The sequence below is a fragment of the Triturus cristatus genome, chromosome 10 (assembly GCF_964204655.1).
Source record: "Triturus cristatus chromosome 10, aTriCri1.1, whole genome shotgun sequence".
Classification (NCBI taxonomy): domain Eukaryota; kingdom Metazoa; phylum Chordata; class Amphibia; order Caudata; family Salamandridae; genus Triturus; species Triturus cristatus.
In genome coordinates this window covers 125,826,311-125,853,390 of record NC_140593.1, presented here as the reverse complement: position 1 = coordinate 125,853,390, position 27,080 = coordinate 125,826,311, and the positions used below count along the sequence as shown (strand labels likewise).

Here is a 27,080-nt window from a genome sequence, read left to right as displayed (position 1 = left end):
TGTAGATACCTGCCTGGAAGCGGAAGGCATCAAACAATCCAGTGGATACAGCAACTTAAAGTAAATCACAAGTGATCCCTTAGGTTTCCTTTGACGTCATCGACGTCTTCAATGAGGCGGTCATTACTGACTCAAAAAATTTGGCAAAGCTTATGAAATCTAATAATCACCATTATAACATCCGCCGAAAACAATGGGAGGCAATTAAATCACTCAAGGAAGATCCCACTTTAGAGATAAAACCCTCCGACAAAGGAGGAAACATTGTTATCTTCAATAAACAACACTATTACAAGGAAGCAATGAGACAGCTGGATGACCGGGAATCTTATGTGCCTATTAAGAGAGCAGATAATCTGGAATGCATTAACACCTATTTCCAACTACTGCAAGGCTGAAGGGACGAAAGAATGTTGGACCAAGACGAGTATCTGTTCCTCTACTGTGACTCGCCTGTCCCTCCAACCTTTTACCACCTTCCTAAAATACACAAAGTCTTGACCAACCCTCCGGGCAGACCATTTGTGGCCTCAATCAATAGTCTCCTAGAGAATACATCAACGTATGTTGACCTTTTTTCTAGCACCATTGGTCAGAGACTTAGCCTCGTACATACAGGACACTCAGGATTTCCTGAGATTGAGATAGGAAATTGCTTGGGAACCAGATATGCTTCTCATTGCCCTAGAAATAACCAGTCTATATACATGTATTAAACATCATGATGGAATTACAGCTGTAAAATGGTTCCGGAACAAAAGATCATTGAAGTTCCAGAAACATAACCTAATGCTCCAACAAATGATCATCTTCTGCTTGAGCAATAATGTTTTCATATTTGCACGTCAATTATACAAGCCACAACACGGGACCGCGATGGGCACGTGCTTCACCCCCCAGCTACGCAAATCTTTTTGTGGGCTGGTGGGAGAAGCGCGTGGCCTGGGGGGGACCGCATGAACAGTGGGTGGACAAAATAACATTTTGGGCAAGATATATAGATGATCTCTTTGTTTGGTTGCGCTCCCGGGCTGAGGAGTATATTGCCTTGCTAAACAACAATGAATTAAACCGGAGGTTCACAGGTCATATTAGTGACACCTCAGTGAATTACTTGGATCTGGAAGCATACATGGAGAGGGATACCTTATTGATACCACTTTACAGGAAGCCTACAGCAGGCAATGGCGTCCTGCATGCGGGGAGCCACCATCCAAAAAGCCTTGTAAAGAACATTCCATTTGGGAAGCTCTTGCGTCTTAAACGTAATTGCTCCACCAAACAAGACTTTGAGCAGGCCAAGGAACAAGCATTAGTAAGATTTAAGAAGAGAGGTTACAACAATGCTGACCTACACCAGGCAGAAATCGGAGTAGAGAAGATCAATAGAACTGACCTGCTAATAGCTAAAGGACCCGGCAAAATCGCACAGGACGGCCCCACCAGAATGATAACCAGTTATAATGAGAAATCAGGCAGCATTGTGCAGTTCTTTAAAAAGAACAGGCACATCCTCCAAACGGATAACATTCTAAAAAATAGACTTCCCATCCGCCTACTCATAACATACAAACGTTGTCAATCCCTAAGTGACCATTTAATTCACAGTCACTATGATTCAGCCCCCAAGGTAAAAAGCAAAATGAGCATAGCAGGTTTCTATCTTTGCATGCGTTGTAAGGCCTGCAAACAGTGGTAAAGTTACCAACTATAAGGGTAGACCAGGGGATCCTAGGCCTACCAGAGAAATTAAGCACCTCCTTATTTGCAACTCTGAATATACAGTGTACTGCTTGACATGCCCTTGTTCCAAATGTTACATAGGGAGCACTATACACCCTACAAAGTAGCGCATTCTTGAGCTCATGCGTGCTATTACAAACAAGGATGCAACATATCCGGTTGCTCGCCATTTTGAGAAATTTTAGCAGAGCAACCATGACCTCCCTAAAATTCTACTGTTTAGATCAGATATAGAAAAACAAAAGAGAAGGAGATAGTTAGGAAACTCCGGATTATGGAATTGAAATATTTTATCGATCTACAAACTAAAGCTCCCATAGGGCTTAAAAATGAGGAGGAGATGTGGGTACAATTAGAATAAAGGGCCATTTTGGCTATGACTATGTAGACCATTTATGGTGAGATTATTGAAAATGAAAAACTATAGTCATAGGTACCATACTTCCTCTCAACTCACGTAGTTGCCCATCCAGGGCTGAATAACTGATACAAGGGAGATAACATTGTCGAAATGACTGTATACACAGGCTAATATAAATTAGTAACACTTCTACTGTTGGCAACTGTTCGGAATTAATTAATGTTATCTAAAACAATGGACCTTAATATTGTCCACAAGTGTATATACAATGATTTTTTATTCTCCCTGAATATCTGGATTTTAATGTTATTTTTGTAAAATGTATTCTTGCACTTTGGTGATATCACTTTTTGCACGTTCAAAGATGTCCGCCATGAATTTTGTCATCTTTGATTTCCATGAATGACATGTGATGTATTGTTATTTTAAATACTGTTGTGTTTGCACCCAGAAACTGACATTGAAAAAGCAGCATGGTGAAACGCGTCTGTCAGTGCAGGGAGGTCTGCACAATAAAGCACTTTGCTTTAAAATTTACTTGTGAGTGCTTTCCAATTGGCATCAGAAGGGTTTGCTTTGTTTTTGTTTGGAGAGTGGCTCACCACTGCAGGAGTGAGCACCCGGGACGAGAAGGAGCGACTGCTTGCTGTTGAGATATATATATACTGAAAAAGACATAGGTTTTAGGGAAAGTTATAGTTAGTTGGACATTTCACTCGTACAAACCCAGTGAAATTTCCCCGTTATAGTTAGTTCAGCTAACTATAACTCGCGCCCCCGCAATACACTGCTGATGATGTTGCATATTACATCACTCATGACATGGTCAGTGACATCACTGATGACATCACTCATGACATCTCAAATGACATCACTCATGACCTCATCCAGTGAGTGTGTGTTTCTGTTAAGTTGAAATATGTTTAATATATATAGGGAAAGGCGTATTGAAGAATGAGTGGGTGTATAAGTGTCTGAATGGTTGATTTAGTAGGTGCGTGACTGACTCTATAAGTGAGTGATTAAACGTATCTTACTGAGTGCATGGGTTACTGACTAAACTGTGTGAATGTCTGTATCCGTCTGTTGGTGTGTAAGCGGCTGCATGGGTTTGTGAATAGCTACATGAGTGTCTACATGAGTTATTGATTGGTTGTCTGACTATCTGTATCGGTGCCTAAGTATTTGTGTGGGTGGGGTGTGTGTGACTGTGCATAGATGTGTGAGTGGGTGATTCACTGGGTGTTTGGTTTCAAGAGTGCATCTGCGATGGACGGTATGGGTGGGTGAGTGTGTATATGGGTGTGTTAGTGAGTGAATGTATATCTCAGTAATACATGTGTGAGAAACTACATATGTGAAAGGCAGTAGATGTGTGTGTTGGAGTATATAAATGGCTATAAGTAAGTGTGTGATTATGAGAGTAGCTGTATGTATGAGTGTGTGCTTGTATCAGTGATTGTATAGGAGTGTAAGAATGTGCTAGTATTTGTATGAGTAAGTGATCTGGTGTGTGTATAACTGTATAGGTGAGTAAATGGGAGTGTGATTAATTATTTGCATGACTGAGTAGGTGTGTGAGTACCTCTATGGATGAGTGGCGGTGTGTGTGTCTATATAGATGTATGAGTGCATATGATAGTCCTGTACTGAGTGACCGGAAATATGAGTGATTGTATGGGTGAGTGAGTGGATGTGTGTGTGTACCTAAGAATCAGTGAGTGGGTATGTAGTTATTGGTGTTGGAGTGTCATTGGTGTTGAGAATGGCCGTCTGTAATTTAGAGTGGGTGTATCAAAGTTTATATTAGGGTGTGAGAAGATGCATCAATTTATCACATGGATGATATCAGTGATGTTATCAGTGATCTCACTGACCATGTCATGAGTGATGTAAAATGTGACGTCATCAGTAGTGCATTGTGGGGGCGCGCGTTATAGTTAGCTGAACTAACTATAACGGGGGAATTTCACTGGTTTTGTACGAGTGAAATGTCCAACTAACTATAACTTTCCCTAAAACCTATGGTTTTTTCAGTGAATTTCAAAGGTTTTTTAAATGCTATTTCCTAACTATAACATATCTGAAACCTATGGTTTTTTTCAGTGAATTTCAAAGGTTTTTTAAATGATAATTTTTAAATATATTAATTGTTATATTTAGTTTTTTGATACTGTTTTTCTACATTTTTTAAACTATTTATTTTTACATATTTTATTTTTTAAATTACATTACATATTTTTAAAATAAATTGAAAAAATGTTTTTAAAAATAATGAAACTCTAATATTGTTTTTATTATTTTTTTAAATATATTTTTTCTATTTTTTTTGGGAGTCGCGCACCCAACGCGTATGAGTCGCGCACCCAGCGCGTGCACACCAGGGAGCTGCGCTGGGTGCGCGACTCCTAATTTGCCCGGCAAACAAAAATAATTAGCACCTATCACTAATTTCTATTTGCCCCGGGGAACCCATCCCCCGGGGCCTATATACAACGTTTGGGACCATGGGGGGGAACCCCAATGCCCCCACGGTCCCAGCCGGCTCCCCACGTCCTTCGGTAGCCGGCATTGCTTTTCCACACGGGGAGCTGCTAGCATGCAGCTCCTCGTGTGGAAAAGCAATATGGTTTGCATTTTGAAAGAGAGCAGGTTTCCTGCTCTCTTTCAAAATCCAAACCAAGTTTGCTATGACAGGGCGGGAGCCTCGGCTCACGCCCTGCCACAGCAAACAGCAGTGTCCCGGAGGTGGGCACCCCGAGACACTGCAGACGCCGGCCCTGGGGGGTGGCGGTCCCCAGGGCCATCGACTGCTCCAGGAGGGGGGGCCACGTGGCCCCCCTCCCACAATATAAAAAGCCCCGGGGCTTGTGGGGGCCTTGGAGTCCACCCACCCATTTATTTTGTAGTCCCGGGGGTGGCGGTCCCCGGGGCTGGTCTGGGCCCCCCCATCAAATTTTATATTTTTGCTCCCGGGATTTGGCCCCCCCGGGGCGAATTATTAAAGAAGCTCGGAAGCCCATGCTTCGTGTTTTTTTTTTTTTTAACGGCAGGATCCGCGCCGCCAGCGCGCATTTTGCCGTTTTTTCAAAAAACAAAAAAATATTTGGGCCACTGGGGGTCCTTGTGGGACCCCCTAAGCAGGTCTAGAGGGTCAGGGTATTTCTACCCTGCACCCTTTACACGTTTTGCACACTTGAGCCACTGATTTCTTGAGCCTCGCTTCTACCGAGGCACAAAATGGCTGCCAACACTTCATGGTTTGGAGTGTTTACAGCCAGTTGACAGCCAATTAGCATGCAGCTCGTGATCGGGAGGGTGCGCTCTGGGTGCGCGGATCCTCCGAGGCCATAGATATATCTATGATTTTATCTTTGATTTTCTCAGCAACTACTGAACGGATTTCCACCATTTAACCAAAAGGCACGAGTGTGAACCAAGGGCTACCTCTTTGCCAAATTTGGTGTAATTCTGACCCCCCCATTTTTCTCGTCCCCTGCTTGACGAATCACCCCGAGACTTTCAGGATAGGAGCGGACTGGAGCGCCCTACCAGTTTTGGAAATTTCGCGAAGATTCGTCAACCGGCCCCAGAGTTATTCCAAATAGTATGTTGCGGATTTCCTATGGATAATAGGTCTTAACTATAACTACCTACTGGCGACAGCCAGTAGGTAATATATATATTTATTCTGCACCCAAGTCGAGCCCCAGTAGGGTTGTAACTGAAGTTGAAAGCGATTTGCGCAGTGAACTTTATCCCTTCTATTGAATGTTCAAGGTGTCGTGAAAGTGTTTCTATGAAGTGCAAATGTAAGCAAGCTGATTCAGAGAGTATTATCCTGCATTGTTACACATGCAAATGTATGTCAAAAGTCATGTGTAAAAGAGAAGGTAACTTAAGAAACATGAGCACATAAATTGTCATGTTTCCTACCAGGCCTATCCAGACCACTTAACAGAATATGATAGATTGCTTCCTGGAGGCTCCTTGTTGGGCCTAAAGGATTGGTGTAGTTTACTTCAGATTCAGTATTCCACCCCTTGTTTTTCTGTGTGGAAGACCATGTAGATCCTTCACCCATGTTACAGTTGATAATGACCCACCACTGTCCTGTGAGCAGTGGACCCAAGGTTTTATCTGGTTAAATAGCATCTTTCATTCATCAAATATTTAATTTTTTCCTGTTATCGGCCCTCTCCCTAGTAAGGTTACCCTATACCATCTACAGGTAGTTCAGGTGTGTGTCCTGTCAGTTGGCAATGCTGTTGGGCAAAAATAGACAGCTATGTTATGCCTTATGCTGACTGTATGGATTATGTTTTATACTGTAGTTAAGTTTTTTAGGTGAGTTAATTTATTGCCATCAGCAAATTGCCTTACAGTATAAAAATACCAATAACAATCAATTTTATTATACATAGTATAAACATAACCCATAAATACCACCACATTATAAAATTGCATTATAGATAATCAAAATCATTTAAAAATTTCCATACGACATAACATGGGGACTCATACTTCTAGCGGTTGCATGCAATACCTACGTCATAAGTTTCTCTGAGGGTTTATGCGATATGCATAACAGTTAGTTGGTCAAATACAAAACTTAAAATGTAACGAGTAATGATAAATTGCACGAGGTTCTTCCAAAGAAAACCCTGTACTTAAAACAGTATTGTATCTTTATAACCACTCTAGTGAAACTGAGACGAAATGCTGTTTATCAAAGGGTGCAGTTGTGTAACTTCACTGTGTAATAAACTCACAAACATGTCTTGGATACAGTCAGTTCATTAGCAACACCCTAGCTATACCCCTGGGTAGGTGTGGCTTTGAGCAATCAAGCTTTGTCAAAGGAACAAGTATAAAGTATTTAGAAGTACCAAATCATGTGAACAAGAAAAAAGCACGACAAAAAGAAAATCCAGCACTAATTTTTAAAAATAGATTCCATTTTTATTACTTCTGACATCAAAGTGAACAAAATCTACCTGAGGGTTTTGGAGATATAAATTATTAAGCAAATCGCAAATCACTGCTTTTCACTCAAAATGCAAACACGCCTTGGCGAGTACTGTGGTTAGCAGCTACTTTGGAAACTTTTGTACATTTGTGTTTGGTTGGGCAACCAACTCCGAAAGGGAGCAAGTCACAGGAGCCAGTAATGCTTGACTGCACAGTTACCTTGCAGTTAAAGCAACTTCCAGTACTGTTCCAGGATCTCTGGACTAATTGCTGTAGAAATCAATGGAGAGGTCCTGATGCAAGGAATACAGGATGCTGGTCACTTTGACAGATTTCTTCCTGGGGCTACCTCTCGGTCCACGAACATGGTGGGGCCACTTTGGCTTCAGAGGTCCCTCAAAGTCCAACAAATAATCAGTTGCTACTGGTTTCCGGTTACACTTAACCAGCGGTTCCCTTAAACTGAGGCCAGTGTCTGTCTTGGGCGACCACACCGCACTCCAGTGATTCTCCCATGTACAACAGATTTGGTTCAACTCTTGAGATACAGGACTCTGTCTCCCAAGCTGCATGTCTGTGATGATCAAGTGAAAGTGGCTACCAACCTGTCAAGGTAGGCTTTTTAAACTTTTGTGGTTCTGGAGGTGTAACAGGAAGTTAGCCAACTGACATTTGGAGTTCAGCTCTTCTTTCTGGGATGACATTTCCTCGAGCAGGGCACTACAGGCACAGTCCTCTTTGTTAGCCCAGGAGCAGCCCAGTCTTTGGTGCCGGCACTCTTTGCCAGCTCCAGGAAAACAGCAGGACGGTGGTACTTTGGTTCTCTCTCTGGTACAGACGTGATCTGAGGTCTAGGTGCCACCTTTAGGTCCACAACTTGCCCTCCGGGATGCAGTGACTACTAGGCCTAATGATGACTTCCTGCAAAGTGTGGTATCTAGTTATCTCCGAATGAAATATACTAGCTACTCCCAAGGCGACAGAACCCTTCTCTGGCTGTGTGGCGCTTGTTACAATAGAGGTGTGGCTACCGGAGGACTACACTTCCACTAAAAAACCTGCATGGCAGCTGTTTCCCGCTCTCTGTCCCAGACACCAACCTGTCTATCAGAACAAAGTAGCAGCCCCTTTTGTGTGTCCCCAACATTTGCCCTTCAAAGACAGCTTCCTCTTTGAAGCTCGCCTTTTGGGCTCGTACCACATTTGGGCTTCCTACCAGGTGGAGGCAACACTTCTTATAACAGCAGGCTTCTATTGTGTCTTTTCTTGTGGGTAGTTCCCACCTCCCCCCAGGTGGGCAGAAGTCTGTTTTGTGGTCAGCAACTGTAAACGGTTACTGGAAATTCTGGGCAACAGTGGCAATTCTCTAAAGTTGCCTTTACTCCATAAATTGCATTAAATTCAACTTGGACATTGAGTCCGGTTTAATGCAACAATTCTTTTGATACCTTGAAATACCAACTTTAGTAGCCCTATTCAGAAGTTGGCACATCTAAGCAGTCAATGTGTAACCCTGTTTTCGCCAACAAGGCTACTAGCCTTTTAACAGCAAAAACAACAATTTGTTTTTTTTACTATTAGGACAGATAAAAACGCATGCCCTACTTTTAAATATACAGCACCATACCTTAGGGTTCGTTAGGCCTGCCTTAGGGGTGACTTGTATTTATTTAAAAGGAAAGTTTGGGTTTGCCTTTACTTGAAAAGTTCAAATTGAGTTAGCAGTTCAAACCTGCTCTGCCATTCTGCAGTGGCATGCTAGGAGACGTGCTTTTCTTGTAGAGGCACAACAAGAAGTTACACTTTAACTTACTGGCCCTGGGCACCCTGGTTCCACATACAGGGGATATATAAGCAAGTTAACTTCTGCCCATTGGGTATAAGCCAATGAAACGTACACTTTTGATGGTCGGAGCAAAATCACTGAGGTCTAGTAGGTGGGGCAGCAATTGATGGGGGTAAAACTGCAACTGCCATTTCCTCACAGAAATCATATCACTGCATTGATAGCACCAATCACATACAAATTCATGGCACACTAGATTACTGAGGCAAATTAACATTTTATTGATAAGTATTTAGCAATTTATATCAGCTCCATTGCCTCACTTTCAGCCATGCTGCCCATAAATAAAAGTATGTAAAAACACGAGAGCGACCCCTCTATTCCAAAAGTCAGGGTACCATTAACGGTTTGAAACGTTTACTACTCTTGGAAGACTAGTATTCAATTTCTCAACTCACATACCCAGAAGCACTCAAAAATTCAACTCCACCAGTCTTGAAAGGAAAACCAAAACAAATGTACGTAATCCAAATGTACTCTTTTATATTGTTAACAATTTCTCATCCATATGTACACAGTCACAATAAAACAATTAAAAACAGTACAAATGGTTGTTTCACACAATATCAGAAACATCAGAGAGACAATATGAGACATATGCGTTTGTCATTGGTAACAGTTTTTTGAAGGAATCAAAGTATTGACATTATTTCATTGTATACATGCAACACCTGTGTTTCAGGGTATGTGAGTTGAGAAATTGAATACTCGTCTTCCAAGAGTAGTAAAGTTTTCAAATAATAAATAAAAGTACACTGTACTAATGATCAATTGATCATCTACCCTTAGAGTGACATAGCCTCGACTACGTACCGAGTGCCGTTCAGCTTTAATGAAGGAAGTAGCCGGTGTTTACGAGCCTGAGTGCCAAATAGCATAACATGTATAACCTTATCTGTTCCACCAATAGAACAATCACAATTATTGTCACTGTTTGGAAGCCTGCCACACTTAACAAGATATTCCTTTGTCCCTAGCCCAAGTCTTATATATGTTTAAGTTTGTAAAAAAAAATCCACAGAAATACACCATACAATAACATGAAATAAATGCAAGAAGGCTTTGAAAAAATTTAAATAAACAGTTGCGAACATTTACATTATCAGGACAGTATAACCGTTTTATCTCATCAGTAATTCAATGAATACTTTGATGATAAGAATTTTTTATTTTTTTTAAACATATTTTATTAGATTTTTCACTCTTTTGTTTGTCGGACTACAATCAGCAGCCATTACCATATAAACCATTACAAAGAATACATGTATATACGCAATACAGTCAAAAATGCAAGAGGCAGTTACGTTAATAGTGGTAATCACAAATGTACAGTAAGGCACTGTAGTTCTTTGCACAGCCGTGCACGGCAATCTGTGGTGTCCAGCTGAAGCCTCAATTGGTACCTTACGATCTGCACTGCTATACCAACATTTGACAAATAGGTGTTCGAGGCATATGAGCTGCAGATCTCACACTTGCATTAGATCGCCATCTGGTGTTGGGCTCGGATGCTTGCACCTTGGAAGAAGTCTTTGTAGTCACGAGATAGGTGACTCCTCCCTTGGACGATAGTGTGTATGGGCATCGACTCCATCCTAGATTGTTTTTTTCCGCCATTGGGTCCGGATGCAACTTTTGCGCTCCGGTTCGAAATCTTCATTTCAAACTTTTTCGACGCACAAAACTTCTACGAACTCTTCGGATTCACTTCGATCATCTTAGACGCGCCTTTCATCGGCTCGATTCTGATCGTCGACGAGGGCCTCGGGGCCTATCCATGCTGTAAGGCCTACGGCTCATGGAAAGGACGCCATTCAAGAAATTACCCCAGTGTGGAGCAAAGTTCCCGCACAGTGACCATCACAAGGTCTGCAACCTGTGCCTGTCACCTGAACAGAAGGAGTCCGGCTGTCCAGCCTGCGCATCCTTTCGATCGAAGAAGACTATTCAAGATCGAAGGGCTCAACGTCACATCATGGCGCAGAGATCAGCTCCGGAACCAGAGGACATTTTCGACGAAGACCCGGATGTCCTGGAAGAAGATTCCGAAGATCTCGAAATTGTGTCAGAGGCAGACGACTCAGACGACCCCATCACTCCTTGTCAACTACTGCCCCTACCCTATCCCCACCTCCAAAGCCGAAGGCACTGGTCAAGAATTCGCCTGTTGGCCCCAGTCGTGATCGAAAACACACTTCAGAAGCCCCGCCTCCGGGCCCAGCTCCGAAGAAAAAAGACAAGCCTTCTGGTAGCTTGGGACCGAGCAAACCTCACATAATCGTCCCGCCGGCGCCTTCGGCACCGAAGCCAAAGGAACACTCTGCTCCGAAATCGGTTCAGACGCCTACCACCTCCAAAGACAAATCGGACCCGAAAACTTCGAGGCCCATGCATAAGCTGGCTTCGAACGCTTCCAAGCCTAAAGATCCAGCTTCGGCTCCGAAACCAAGATCCTCGGAACCAAAAGACAAGCCTAAGGACTCTACCACGCCTCTTAATGCCAAAGACCATAAAACTCAACACCAGCCCCGCTCGGAACCGAAAAAATCGGCACAGAAAAAATCGGCACTGAAGGCGGTTCCCGGGGAAGAGGAACTTTTTCATCTGGATCCTGTCGATCCTATACAGAAAAAGATTTATATTAACCCAGAAACAGGACATGTCACAGCTGTGCCATGTAAGAAGAGAAAGTTAGACACAGCACCTGCCCCTCCAGTGCCTGTGAAGGACTCTGCTACATCACCTTTGCCTCCTTCTTCTGTACTTCCTTCTAACCCACCTCCTCTCCCTAGATCTATTACAGCACCTCTGCCTGTAGCTTCTCCACCACATACACCACCTCCAGATGATGATGATGGTGATGACCTGGGGGGGGGTGGGGGTGACCCAAATGACCCGTTCACACATCCAGACCCCCCACAAGATGATTGGGAGTACCCTGTCCCAACAGATCTACCAGACCTCCCAAGCCCCCAGCCATACCCCTCAAAACCATCTCCCGCAGACAATAATATTTGATTTGGACAGTTACTTAATAGGGCTGCCGATGACCACGGCATCACAATGCACTCAGACACAGCAGAGGAGGACTTCCTTTTGGATACATTCGAACCGTCCCAAAAGACAGTGCAAATATTGGCAATGATCAAGGGCGTCATTAAGCATGCCCCGGAAGTGTTCAAAGATCCCGTACGTGCCAGGATTCTTAACCCTAGAATCGATAAAAAATATAGACCTGCCCCTGAAGACCCTGCTTACATTAGGGGACAGCTGCCTTTGGATTCTCTAGTAGTTTCCAACGCTAGAAAACGCGCCAACTCACAAACCTACGGGGATGCGCCACCCCCTGATAAAGAATCCAAATTACTGGATGCTTCTGGCGAAAAGGTAGCTGCGCAGGCAGCCAATCACTGGTGCATAGCCAACACGCAAGCACTGTTGGCTAGATATGATAGAGCCCACTATGACCAAGTGGAAACTCTATTACAACATTTGCCTGACCAATATAAAACCCAAGCAAATGATCTCATCCAAGAGGGCAAGCTAATTTCAAACGCGTCAATTAAATGCGCACTTGACGCTGCAGACACTGCCTTTAGATCCATCAATACCAGTGTACTCCTTAGACGCCATGCCTGGCTGCTCATTTAAGGCTTTAAGGTGCAGACTACCATCCTCAACCAGCCGTTCAACCAAGAAAAACTTTTTGGCCCGGTTGTAGACACTGCAATTAAAAAAATGAAGAAAGACACTGAGACTGCTAAGTCCATGGGAGCGTTAGTCTCCACAAACACGTGGCTCCTTTCGTCGCTCCTTCGAAAGAGGAGCCTCCAAAAACATGGAAGCAGACACCTCATCTTCGTTTAAAACCACTACACAAACATCCCCCAGTAGAGGATATTTTAGAGGCGGATACAGAGGGAATAACAATAAAGGAAGAGGCCGAGGTAATAACACTTGCACCTCCCCCTCTACAAAACAGTGACTTCCCTCCGTTTCCCCCAGACCATTCCAGTCGGGGAAAGATTATCACAGTTCCTACCTGTCTGGAATTCCATCACAACAGACAAGTGGGTAAGACAGATTATCCAGTATGATTACTGCCTGGAACTTACAGCTACCCTCTACACATACCACCCAAGCAGCGTCCAATGCCCACAGATCATCTCACGCTTCTAAATTAAGAGGTTCTCTCACTGCTTCAAAAGCACACAATAGAACCTGGTCCCTTACAACATCAAGGAACAGGGGTTTACTCGCTGTACTTCCTAATCCCCAAAAAGGATGGGACTCTAAGACCGATACTCAACCTCAAACCCCTCAACCTATATATACACACTTGGATCATTTTGAAATGATCACTCTCCAACAAGTGCTCCCGCTGCTACAAAAAGGTGATTTCCTTGATACACTAGATCTCAAGGACGCTTTCTTCCACATTCCCATACATCCTGCTCACAGGAAGTATCTACGGTTTGTAGTGGACGGACAACACCATCAGTTAAAGGTCCTTCCCTTCGGAGTCACCACCGCACCCAGGGTATTCACAAAATGTCTTGCGGTAGTAGCAGCACACCTGAGAAGACAACACATCCATGTCTTCCCATATCTGGACGGCTGGCTAATAAAAGCCAAGTCCTTCAACCAATGTGTTCAACACACTCCCCAAACCATCGAAACAATATAAAATTTGGGGTATTAATGTCAACTACACCAAGTCGCATCTCCAGCCCTCTCATAAACACCAATATCTGGGGGCCACAATAAACACCTCCACAGCTCTAGCATATCCCAGTCCATCCAGGATAGCCAGCATACAAACCCTCATCTCAAAATTTCAAGCCCAACACTCTCCCAGCCAGAGTGTTCATGCAACCCATAGGCATGATGGCATCTTGCTTTTTATTGTACCTTATGCAAGACTTCAAATGCGACCCTTACAGGAATGTCTAGCACATCAGTGGAATCATGCTCCAGGACAACTTACAGATCTTGTGTCGGTAGACACCCGCACACATCGCTCTCTGCAGTGGTGGAACACAAAAAACTTGTCCAAAGGGCGGCCGTTCCTCGAACCTATTCCACAGATAGTACTCACGACAGACACATCACTCACAGGATGAGGAGCCCAGCTCCTCGGACATACAACCCAAGGCAAGTGGATCAGTCAACAAAAAACTTCTCCACATTAATCACCTGGAGCTACTAGCAATATTTCTAGCTTTAAAAACATTCCAAGTACATATACAAAACAAAGCTGTCCTGATCCGGACGGACAACATGACAGCCAAGTACTACATACAGAAAGAAGGAGGCACACACTCTCTGCAGCTGTCCCAGCTCTCACAGATCATTTGGAGATGGGCCATCCCACAAAATATATATCTACTTGCCGAACACCTCCCAGGAGTTCACAATGAGATCGTGGATCTGTTAAGTCGACAGACACAACAGATTCACGAATGGGAACTACATCCCCCGGTTCTTCTACCATTTTTCCACTTGTGGGGCCAACCAGACATAGATCTGTTCGCCACACACGAAAACGCAAAATGCCCAACCTTCGCCGCCAGGTTACCACACCCATTGTCCAAGGGCAATGCGATATGGATGAACTGGTCAGGCAGATTTGCGTACGCTTTTCCGCCACTCCCACTGATTCCACTAGTGGTACGCAAGCTCCGACAAAAGTCTCTCAAACTAATCATAGTAGCTCCCAAATGGGCACGCCAACCGTGGTTCACAACACTGTTGGAACTCTCACTAGTTCTGCACCAAAAACTACGCCTGTCCCCATCCCTGCTAACGCAGAACCATGGAGAGACCAGACATACAGATCCAGGTCAGCTGGATCGGGTTCCTGAAGTCCTAGAGTTCGGTTACCTTAACCTACCACCGGACTGTATGAACATCATTAAAGAAGCCAGACTCCCTACTACTAGAGCTTGCTATGCTGCAAAATGGAAAAGATGTTCCATTTACTGCACCAACAACCATATTGATCCACTGGATGCCTCCATCCAGAATATCATTTGCTACCTACTGCACTTGCAAAGATGTAACCTAGCATATTCAGCCATACGTTTACATCTTGCAGCACTTGCTGCTTATCTGCAAAACAGACACTTGTCACTTTTTAGAGTCCCTGCAATGAAGCCTTAATGGAGGGCCTCAAAAGAATAATTCCTCCTAGGTGACCACCCTCTCCAGTGTAGAATCTAAATATTCTTACTAGGCTCATGGGTCCCCCATTTGAACCTTTACATAAATGTGAACTGCAGTTCCTCACATGGAAAGTGGCTTTCCTTATTGCCATCACCTCTCTTAGAAGAGTAAGTGAATTCCAGGCTTTAACCATACAAGAACCATTCTTGCAATTACATTGTAACAAGGTGGTTCTAAGAACAAACTCAAAATTCCTTCCTAAAGTCATCTCTCCATTTCATCTTAACCAATCAGTGAAGTTACCAGTGTTTTTTCCAAACCCGGACTCCGTAGCGGAGAGAGCTCTATACACCCTAGATGTAAAAAGAGCCCTGCTTTATTACATTGACAGAATCAAATCATTTCGCAAAACAACTGTTTGTAGCTTTCTCCCCACAGCATAAGGGTAATCCCATCTCCAAGGCTGGGATTGCAAGGTTGATCGTTAAATGTATCCAAATATGCTACCAGAAAGCAAAACGCACATTGACCATTCCCCCTAGGGCACATTCCACACGTAAACTAGGGGCCTCAATGGCATTCTTAGGGAACATTTCCCCAGAAGACATTTGTAAGGCAGTAACATGGTCTACAACACACACCTTCACTAAACACTATTGTGTTGACTTGCAGGCCAAGCAGCAAGCTTCTGTGGGCCAAGATGTTCTTAAAACTCTCTTTCAAACTACTGCAACCGATACAGGTGACCACCGCTAGGGGAGATGCTGCTGTACAGTCTATGCAAGTGTGAGATCTGCAGCTCATATGCCTCGAACAGAAAATGCTACTTACCAGTATGCATCTGTTCTTGGCATGTAGAGCTGCAGATCCTCACACGCCCACCCAACTCCCCGGGACCTGTATCTGTTCCAGTTCTATCTTACTTAGATATACACACATGGACATCTTTTTCTTTCTACTAACTCCATCATGGCGAAAAACAATCTAAGGATGTAGTCGATGCCCATGCGCACTATTGTCCAAGGGAGTAGTCACCTGTTTCGTGACTACAAAGACTTCTTTCAAGACAACAACAAGGTGCAAGCATCCGAGCCCAACACCAGATGGCGATCTGATGCAAGTGTGAGGATCTGCAGCTCTACATGCCATGAACAGATGCATACTGGTAAGTAGCATTTTCCTTATGTAATGTAATAAAAAAAGCTATCCCTCCGTCCCCCCTTTAACCCAACTTTTCTTGGCCCCGTTCCACATTGCACTTTACAGCGGAATATTCCATGAACTGCTCCCTCCATGACCGACAAAGCTCCAAGATTCATAGTTACCATTTCAAGTTTTGTAGTGGTGGACCAGCAGGGCTTATCACTAACTTACTATGCTGGTCAATGCGGGGTAGGGCAGTCGGGTGACTATGCGCCTGCGCTGTAGGGACTGGTGGTGGCGCAAGGGCTTTGAACGCTTCTAAAATGGTATCCCACTCAAGGGAGATTAACTTCTTGCGCAGACCCCTGGCTTCCTCTCGTCGTATCGCCGCGCTTTCAGCGCTGCTCCATCTCACCACCTTACCATGCCAGCTACAGAGTGTTGGGGGTGTAATGGACTTCCATCTCATTGTGAGGGTGCGTTTGGCCAATAGCAATGCTAGGTCAATAAAGCAAAACTGTTCTTTCTGTACTTTGGGACGGCGGGTCAGCCCTAATAGGTAGATGGCAGGGGTATCTGGGAAGGAGACCCCAGCCGCGAGATATTTAAACGTGTGGGCCGCAACCCGTAGAGAATGAGGGCTAAATTGGATGGCCTCAGTGTGTTCCCCTGGACAGAAAAAGAAAGCGTAGGACGTGCCCTCATTGATTGGAAGGCCTGAAATATTTGCAAAGGTGGTGAAGGTGTCTGATAAGGGTGCGAGTTCCGCGGTTAAATCTTTGGCATATAGAATGATATCATCTGCATATGCCGATATTATAAGCGTAGCCTGCCCCAGTTGTATACCGGTCAGTTTCGCAGTCATCCGTAACCTGAGGGCCAAGGGTTCCAATGCTAGCACGAAAAATAATGGAGAAAGGGGGTATTCCTGATGGATGCCCCTGCCGATCGGATATTCTTGGGAAATGTGACTCCCAGTGCGAGCTCTCGCCGTGGGGACAGAGTATAACCGTTTGACCCACTTCAGATATTCTGGAGGAAGTCCGAATCCGAAACATGTAATCCCATCTGAGTGTGTCACATGCCTGCCTCAAATCTAGAGTGATGCAACTTGCGTTGCACCATTCTGAGGGGGTAGCTGTCATGACGTGATATTGCCTCCTAATATTAAGTGAGGTGCTACGTGCCGGTACAATCCCACACTGGTCAGGGTGAATCAAACAATGTAGATAGGGGAGCAAGCAATTTGCCAGGATTCTGCTCAGTATTTTATACTCAGTCGTTAATAAGGACAAGGGTCTATAACCCGAGAGGTCCGTAGTCGATCGGCCCGGTTTGGGGAGGGATACCACTAGTGCCTGCCTAGTAGTGGGGGGGGGGGCAGTGTTCCAGCGTCTCTCGCAGTGTTGTACAGTCGCTCTAGTTGAGGCACTAGGGAGTCCGAGAAAGTAGCAAAGAAGGCCAGGGGCCTTGTTATGGGGGAAACCCCGGATGGCAGCCTTGATTTCTGCTCAAGTAATGGGGCCCGAGATATTGTCCTGCCCTGCTTTAGTTAGTTGGGGGAAATGTACATCAGTGAGAAACGCCTCCACGGTGTCCTCGTCCAACCGGGGGAGGGGGGGTTACTGGTAAAGCGTCTGATAGTATTCGCAGAAAGCATCATTAATGCCCTGCGTATTCCCAGCCATTGTGATGACCTCGTGTATAGGGGTGTCCGAAGGGTCATCCCGGAGTATGTACGCCAGTGGTGGGCCAGCCTTGTCTGCTTCAGCGTGCTTGGCGTGTGTATAGGCAGTGTAATCAATGCATCGCAATGTTTCTAGGAGCTCTACATGTTTTATTCGAGCTTCCTGCAACGAAGCATCCTTAAAGGGTTCATTTGCCGCCGCCTGTTGTAATCCATTCAAAGTATTTTCGACTCCTCTAAGATTATTGTGTATTTCCTGTCGCGTCCCTGCTGTAGTGCTAATAGCTAGGCCTCTGATCACCGTCTGAAAGTCGTCCCACTCCACCTGTGGGGTAGAGGCAGTTCCTGTGTTTTCAGCAAAATAGTGGTGAATGCCAGTGGAAAGGGCCTCCCGGAAGACAGCTCCCTCAAGCATCTGAAGTTATAATTTCCAGGTGGGGACTGGGGTGGGGATTCTGCCCCATGCTAGCGTAATTTCCAATGGGTTATGGTCTGAAAGTCTCTTACCCAAATACGTGGCATACGTGATCTGGGCCGTGATGCGATTGGAGCAGAAAATCCTATCTATACGAGTGTGTAGTTGATGTGGATGGAGAAAAAAGAGTGTTCTCTACTTGTTGGGTGTTTCAGTCGCCACACGTCTCCCATCCCCCATCTGTCAGCCCAGTCACTCAGTGCGTCAGCCTGTCTTATGGAGCTAGCACCCGCTAGAGGGGGGTGAGATCTGTCGATGGCGATATCCAAAACAGTGTTATAGTCTCAGCCTATTATCCATGAACATGTAGCCCAGGCCGCTAGTACAGGGTTAATGCTCAGTAGGAATTTGTCCCGCTCGAAGTTCGGCACGTATATACTATCCAGAATTATTTGTGTGCCATCCAGCATGGCTCTCACCAATGTATATCTGCCTAGAGGGCCCACCCGCTGCTCCAGTGCCTTGAAGGGAAGTCTACTTCTAACCCACATCGAGGCACCTCTGGCAAAGGCGGAGTATGATGTGGAAAAAACCTGTCCCTCCATTTCTTGAGCAGTTTAGCTATCTCAGCTGTGGTCAGGTGGGACTCCTGTAAACATACAATATGCGCTCGTCGCCTATTGAGTTGCGCGTGCATTATATGTCTCTTGTGGACAGACCCCAATCCCCGCACGTTCCAAGTAATTACGTTGTAGCTGTCCTGCATGTGTGATCAAATTGCACTAACAATCGGAACATGTGTGGCGTAGGTGGATACTACTAAACTAAAAATTACAATACTTGGGCTGGCGGCGAGAACTACGCTGGCCGAAACCAGGTGCACAATGGTGCAAACAAGTAACAGTGTACGTGTTGCTTTCGCTGTGGGGAGGGGGGTGCATTCCTAAAAGCTGCCTAGTGGGGCGGGAACGGTGTGTGCTCTACGCTACCCGGACCCTAAGTGACAGTATTCATCCTGGAGTCGGCACGTCAAAGAGAACCATGCATTGTGAATGGAAGAAACTTACATATGCACACCTAGATAACTTAGCTTACGATATGTTCCAACGGCAGCCACCCAGCTACCCCAGAAAACCATCAGCGGTCTGAGGCGTAATATTGCTTTACAAAGTTATACTGGAGTCAGAATGGACCAAGGCATCCTCCAACGAGTCCGAGGGTATTGGGTGCGTGCCTTCTTGTAACCTGTTGGCTGTCTCCAATGTCTCCGCTTGGTCCCGCTGAGCCTGCTGCGGGGTGGGGTTTCCAGGCTTGGTCATACGCCCTGCCCTGAAGCGTTTTGAATTTCGGATCCGTTTCGGCTTCGGGCGTGCCTCCATGGACTGTGAGGAGAGGCCGGACTTCCCCGCGGGGAAGATGATTTTGAGCCACTCCTCTACCTCGTCTGGTGTTTAAAAAAAACTGTGTCTTCTGGTCCTGGATTACTTTTAACTTGGCTGGGAACAGCAATGCATATTTGATGTTCAGCGCTCTGAGTTTTTTCTTTGCGTCTTAGTATAGGGAGCGCCTGTGCTGTACCAGAGTAGTGTAATCCGGATATAAGGACCTGTTAATTCTCGTAGTGTATTTGGGACAGTTCTCTCACCCTCTGTAGTAGTAGATCTCTATCCCTGAAATTTTTGATTTTTACCATCAGTGGGCGGGGGTGGGCCCCAGCCGTCGGCCTACCAGATGGAATCCTATGTGCCCTCTCTACACAGAAAAAGTCAGACAAGCCTTCCTGGGCCACATGTTCCTTGAACCAATGTTCCATAAAGATGGTGGCCTCTGTCCCTTCACAGCGCTCGGGTAGGCCTATGACGTGGATGTTGTTGCTTCGGGCTCTACCCTCCGCGTCCTTCACCCTCTCCTGCTGACCAGCGACTTGTTTCTGGAGTTGTGTGAGTTGCAATCCATGTTCCTTGTGCTGCGGCAGCAGTTCCAGAAGCGCGAGTTTGTCTTTGACAGTTGTGGCCAGCTTGGCATGATCGGTCTTAAGGAGGGTGAATCCCGTCGTCAGAGAGCCAAGTTGCTGCTCTATGGTCGCCCTCGAGTCTTGCACTTCTTTCAATATGAGGTCAGCTTATCCATGGGGGCTTCGAGGTTAGTGGGGGGGGGACTTCGTCCACGACCTGCAAAGCAGGCTCTCTATCTTCCATCCCCCAAGTGTCCGCCGCTCCAGCCTCCTGCACTTTGCCCCTGGGGCGCCCCATAGCAGTGACACCCTGGGGCCTCTGCCGCAGCGTAGCGACCGCACACTGCAGGGGGTTTTCGACACTGTGGTTACGTATTGATGGGGGCGCTCTCAGAATGATTGGGATAGCTGCTGCAGCTCTGACGGGTAGGCCGTCCGGCGTCAGCTACTTTGTCGACAAGAAAAATGGCATTGGCTATCTTAATTGCAGTTTTAATACCAATCAGCATAGAAAAGAACATGTTAGAAGTTCTTTTGAGGGCTTTAACAGAAAGGGCAACCAACATATTTAATATTGTTATTACTTTTCAGTAAAAGTTTGCCTTAAATTAGTAACGCCCCCCAGCTTCCTGCTGCTTTCACTTTCTACTGGTGTTTGTCCCTGCCGTGGAGCATGGACCAACTACAGCTTCCTTTCTGCAGCCAGTTGCCTTCCACTGAGCACTTGCTTCTGGAGTTATTTTTTAAAAACTTTACTTGTTGAACTCTATAAGAGTGCAATCCATCGAGCTGCCCTGATGTCCATTATTTTGTTTGCTCCCTCCCACTCTCTTGCCCCACCCCCACTGCCCACCACTCCCTTGTGTTGCTCTGCTTTCCTGCCCTCCTCCTCCTCCTCCTCCTCCTGTTCATTGTTTTTTTTGCCCCATCCTGCCCTAATTTGCTTCCTCCCTTCCTCCTCCTGCTGCTGTTTGCTTCCAGCCTTCCTCCTCCAACCGTCCATGGTCTTGCTGTTGTGTTTTATGCTTTACTTTGACTTTAATAGTAGAACAATCTGTGATGTCGGTTCTTGGTGAGGATTCCAGTTAAGGTTCAGTACGGGCTGGAGCTTTGAGGGTCACCCAGGATTGTTGAGCGCTGTCCAGTATTTCGATAATAAATCTTTTTAAACCCACTGTCTGATCGCTCCTGATTTCATGCTTTCACAAGTCTGGACATAACATATTTTGGCGATAAGCTCTCCTGTACCTGGACAGCACACTTCCAACTACATTAATTTTCTTTGCCTATCGAATTTACAAATTATATTATGGTTGAGCCATCTCAATTTTCATTGTATTGAAGTTGCAAGGATTCTGCAACTCTAGTTAACCTTCTAATTCATTGAAATGAGCAGTGAAGGGCCGTTGGGAGAACATCCTCACGACCTCAGCTTGAACTTCTCTGCTTGCATCCTCTAGTCTGCTACGTGCACTCAGCTCGCGCTTCCCGTGCGATTCCTGTGGAAGCCTTGCCAAAGTGGAGACTCGCGCCGTGCACACTTGTTCAGGTTAGACTCTCGCTTAGATGCTGCAATTTCACCCGAGTTTTTCCTCTTAGTTTCAGCACCTGCTTTTCCTTTTGCAGGTAGTTTCCTCTTCCCAATTCATCCTCACTCCCATGTTTTTCAACTCCTCCTTCCTTGTTAACGATCTGCTATGGCGTCTCTGATTGGTCAGTGTGGAGGCACTATCTGACTGTAACATGCTATCTGATTTGCTCACCCTACGGTACAGTTCACTGCTGTTTCTAAGTCCCTTTGCATGATTTTTCCACCCTGATTGTAGCCATTCTCGTCAAAGATGCAGAGTATAACATGTTCTACAAATTAGTGTAATTCTTCTTAAGGCTTGATTCCTGTCTTTAGTTTATTGTAGCACTTAAGTCACATTCTTGGTGGTACTTGTGTGTTGTTTTTTATGCTTTACTGTGACTTTAATGGTTGAAAGCACAGTGCTGTCGGCTCTTGGTGAGGGTTTCAGGTGAGGCCAGTACTGGCTAGAGCTTTGAACAGTCACCAAGGATTGTTGTGTGCTGTCTGGTATTTCAATAACCATCTTCTTAAACCCACTTTCGTCTGATCACTCCTGCTTTCATGCTGCTGCCAGTCTGGACATAACACTTGCTCCAACCTCCCTTCCTGATGTTAGTTGACCATCCCGCCATCTATTATTTTGTGCCCCCATCTTGCCGCCTCCTGCTCTGTCCTGGCACCAAAAAAAACAAATTGACAAAGCCAAATAGCTTTCACATACACAAGAGCTGTTTGAGTATGTCATTGTTCATTTTAGCCATGTTGTTCAGATGCTGTGCAGCATGACTGAAAGTAATGAGAAAAAAAGCATTGTGATGTGACCACTGATGAGCGCGACATTAACATTAAAAAAAAATCTTTTTTTTTTTACTTTTAGCCATGTGCTCAGCAGCCTACCTGGATGAAAATGTATTGCCAAAGTCAATCGATATAGGCGAAGACTATTGGCTTTTTAATTTTATCTGGTGTCTTACTCGGATAATAAAAACTGCATATGAAAAATCTGGCGCACACCTCCATATGAAGTCCATAGGTAAAGTACCAAGAATATAGAGTAAGGAACCTAATTTAATTAAGGCACCTAACAGTCCTTCCGACGTTAATCAGTGAGCATTTACAAACAATGACGCAAGTGACAAATCTAGTATTGTAATTAATGAAATCCTGCATTTTATATGTATACTTACTGTTATATTGGAAGGTAAGTTGTATATATTGCGATGTCATCATTTTGATGCTTTTTATCATAATTTATGGACACTTTACAGCTTTGAAAAAGCAGTCTACAGCGAAACGTGTTGGCTGTTGCAATCACCACAGAAGCTGTGCTCAACTGTACATCTTCACAAATTTCAGCTTCACACCAATTCAACAATGATTTGCCACTTGCCCTTGCCTCAAGTATTTACCTGTTGTTTCTGGTCGTGTCTGTGGGCATAAATTGATTGTGCTTTTGCAATTTAAATATTCGTAAAATGTGTTTCCTTACTTTATATATGTGTAAATTCTTGGTACTTTACCTATAAACTTTATATGGAAATTTGTGCCGAATTTTTCATGTCTTCATTGAGTGTGGCTTTTTACACACTGTGTGCATCTAGTGGGTAGCAATAGTGCAATCTGTGAGGAACCCTTCCTCATAAATTGTGTTGTTAACTTCTTGTATGGTTTACCCATCCTATATATTGTTCTAATCTAGGAGGTACAGTGGCTTTTCCACTGCTACCATATATAGATTAATAAACACATATCGTACTGTATTCCTGGAAACCAAATATTTCCAAGCATATGGCCTTGACCGATTTCCAGAGGTGCAATTCAACTTTTTCTGATTTAGCTAAAAACTTCAGGTTTTGTATTTCACTCGAGTAAAGTACCAGAGCAGCAATTACTGAACTGTGGAATTACTAGGGGGCTTACCTTAGGTGGGTTTAAATGGGATTCAGGTGTGCGTTTGAGTAGAATTTGCTCACTCTGTGCCTTGTGTACTGCGAGTCCTTTAGACACCTTGATTTGTCACTACATATGTTATTTTAGCCTGAGAAAAGAAAATTGAGGCATGAAACTGAGATTTTAGCCTGTGTGGAGGTATACAACCGGTGACGCTAAAGTACTTGTATCAGATGACATTGTTCAAAGAGGAAGAATGCCCCATGTGAATACCATAAGTAAATGGGCCAAGGCCTAAAAGAGTGCAGTAGTTAATTCTGTGTCTCCATTGTTTTAGACGGACAACCGGTCTTAAATTTATAGACCAATTTATTCATTAAGAAGCATTTACTGTTGAAGTGCATACCAGTGCATTTTGTTAAGTTTAATTTATACAGCATTTTCAAATCAGTATTGCGTTAATTGTTTAGCTATAGTCCACTACATTGAAGTAAACACCTTTTTTGATTTACAGCGCTGATTCTCCAATCCAAGAACATGAAGATTCTATAAACTGTGAAATCGTATATTCTAAGCCTTTGTTCACAGGTAAGAAAATGCACAAAAGCATAATACTTTGATCTGCGTATGCAGGTTATAGACCAGGCCACTGGAATTATGTGGTTGTGTGGGCGCAATGTTTTTCACTTAATTATAGATTTGTCGCATTTGCCACATAATCCATCTTTTGCATGATCTTAAGATTTTAACAAAAAAAAGTTTGTGGTTCAAACGGTTCTAAAATCGCAGCGACATGTATTGCTGCACAGGGGAAGGCCCTTTGCAAAGATTGACTGGCCACCTTTCTGTTGCTTATTGCTATATTTGGGAGTTACATTGGTACTAATGAGGTGCAACCAACACACAGACAGTGTTAACGAGTTAAAATTTCAAAATAACTAAGTATTACTATCACAATGTGCCACATTATGCCACATAATTTGGCCCTTCTTCCACATAATTTACTCAACTCTGCTGCATAATTTCGCTCTCCCCTGATGCATAATTCCAGTGGCCCTGGTTATAGATGATTAAAGTCCTAACCTGAACTACGCTCCTTATAGGATGATGACAGGAGGGTATTGCATTTCATAATACTGAATTTTTATTGGGCTTGAACAGGCCATATCTGCCCTGGACATTTTAGCTAATCACGGAGACAAGCCCAATTTCAGGGGCAAATCGCATATCACCACACCGTCTTCACTGACCATGTGTCTGTAAAGATCACAGCGTTTTACCATCTGTCTGTAAAGATCACAGCGTTTTACCATCTGTCTGTAAAGATCACAGCGTTCTAGCAAAGGCCTAGAGTTTTCACAGAGCTCCCAGAATGTTCATTCCCCTGGAGACGTGTCTCTGGAAAATACAGCTTTAGAATCATTCACTTGCCTGTGCAGAAAGCTGAAAAGTTTATGTAATTTGTTCTCATCTATGTTGTTACATATTCTTTAAATAAAACTGTTCCTTTCCAGGTGTTAGTGTTTTCAGTCTCTGAAAAGTGCGTAGCCCATGACAATTGTCATTGTTTTAAAATAGCTTTCCCATTTTTCTATCTGATTTAAATGTTACTTATTTTTTAACAACAATCTTTGAATATAGTCTTGTAAGTTGTAGAGCAAGACATCCAGACAATTGGCATTTATTTTAAAATCTTTTATTCTATTGAAAACGCAATAAAAATTATTTTGAATGTAGTGCACAGTCATGATTGTAGATTCAAATACTGACAAATGGGAGTTGAAATTAAAAAATTAAACATAATTAAAGTTCAAGGAGAAACTCATTCCGATGGTCTCACTACACAGGGGAACACACATCTATTCATCTTTGTATGATGTCTACTAGTAGGTTTGCTCATTATCTTTGTCTATCGAAACACTTCTATTTTAAAATAAGGAGGTGTTCAGCAACAGAGAGGATGGATAGTCTGTGGAAAAGGGATGCTGGAGATCCCCACGCATTTTTAAAACATTTGTTTTCATATGTGTGTTAACCTCTCAGTGCTCATTTCCTTCAGCCTGCTTCATAGTCAAGGCTTTAAATTCAGCAGTTCCAACTCCAATATCATGGCGTTGAGCAGTCCAATTTATTTCAGAAATACTGTATGTGAGCATGCTGGTTGTCTATTAGAAATCTGTGGGGAACCTGCAGTAGAAAACTATGAAAATAGAATCACCTGACAAACTGCTGTTGCTCTTGGGAGTTCAGTTAACTCGCCATGCCAGGCTTTTTTTCTTACATGAATGAGAGAGAGTATTGTGAATTGAAAACATGTCCTCACTGTAGCTTCTGGAACACTAACCCTAGCTTCACAGAGAGAAAACTGGTTTTGCTCACAGATGTTTTGTCAGTTCCCAGAAGAGGATCACCATTTTTCACAGACTGAAATCCTCTTGGAACTCATTACACGACCATGTCATGAGTGATGTTATATGTGAGTTCATAAGCAGTGCATTATGGGGGCGTAAGTTATAGTTAGCTAATTTTCTATGGTTTCGTTTCCTAACTATAACGTACCTGTAACCTTTGGTTTTTTAAAGTGAATATCTGTTTTTTTTTTTAAATCTGCTAGACACATTTGCAGAGCGGTGGAGGAAGGAGGCGGGGCCTCTGACCAGCTCTCAACAATCCCGCTGTGTGGGACTTACTGGAGGTAACGGGGGGGGGGGGGGGGGGGTTCTTGGACCCTCCTTATCCAAGGAAACTCATCCCCCAACCAGTAGTTGTTGAGTTGTTAAGGGGGCTGGGCCTCTGGTGGCTTCACCTGGGCCTTCCTTTTTAAAATCTCCATTTATCAGCGGATGTAGGCCACCTCCCCCCTTGACCCCCCCCACTTCCCTTCCACACCCACCCCCCTTTCCACACCCCGTGCAGATTTTGCCCCGGGGACCCTATCCCTGGGGCCCACCCTATTTGTAATAGAGGAGGGGTGTGTGGCCACCCTCCCTTGGCTGATTTCAGCCCCGGGGCCTGGCCTTTTATTTTAGATAGTTTTTATTGAGGAGGGTCCTGCCCTTTTTTCAATGGAGGATAACTGTGCGTCCCCCTCCATTGGCAGATTTTGGCCCTGGGAACCCCATCTTCAGGGGCCTGGCCATATCTCCACTGGGACCACGGGAGAGCCTGAATGCCCCCAAAGTGTCAGGAACCAGCATTGCTTTCAGACTTAGGGAGCTGTTAAACATGCAGTTCCCTGTGTCTGAAAGCAATTCGGCTGTGCTTTCAGCAAGCAAGAGCATTATGTCTGCTCTCGCTTACTGGAAGCAGAGCAGAGTAGTGGAGAAAGAGGG

The 27,080-nt window shown here is 44.4% G+C and overlaps 1 protein-coding gene across 3 annotated transcripts in view; it reads left to right on the top strand.

Moving 5' to 3' along the window:
- The window catches only part of TOPAZ1 (testis and ovary specific TOPAZ 1), a 1,878,688-nt gene that overhangs the window by 317,712 nt on the left and 1,533,896 nt on the right, over window positions 1-27,080 (top strand). For all 3 annotated transcript variants that reach the window (XM_085630596.1, XM_085630595.1, XM_085630594.1), the window contains exon 3: window positions 24,263-24,336. In XM_085630596.1, coding sequence (XP_085486722.1) covers window positions 24,263-24,336 — 74 coding nt within the window. The remainder of the gene's footprint in view (window positions 1-24,262; window positions 24,337-27,080) is intronic.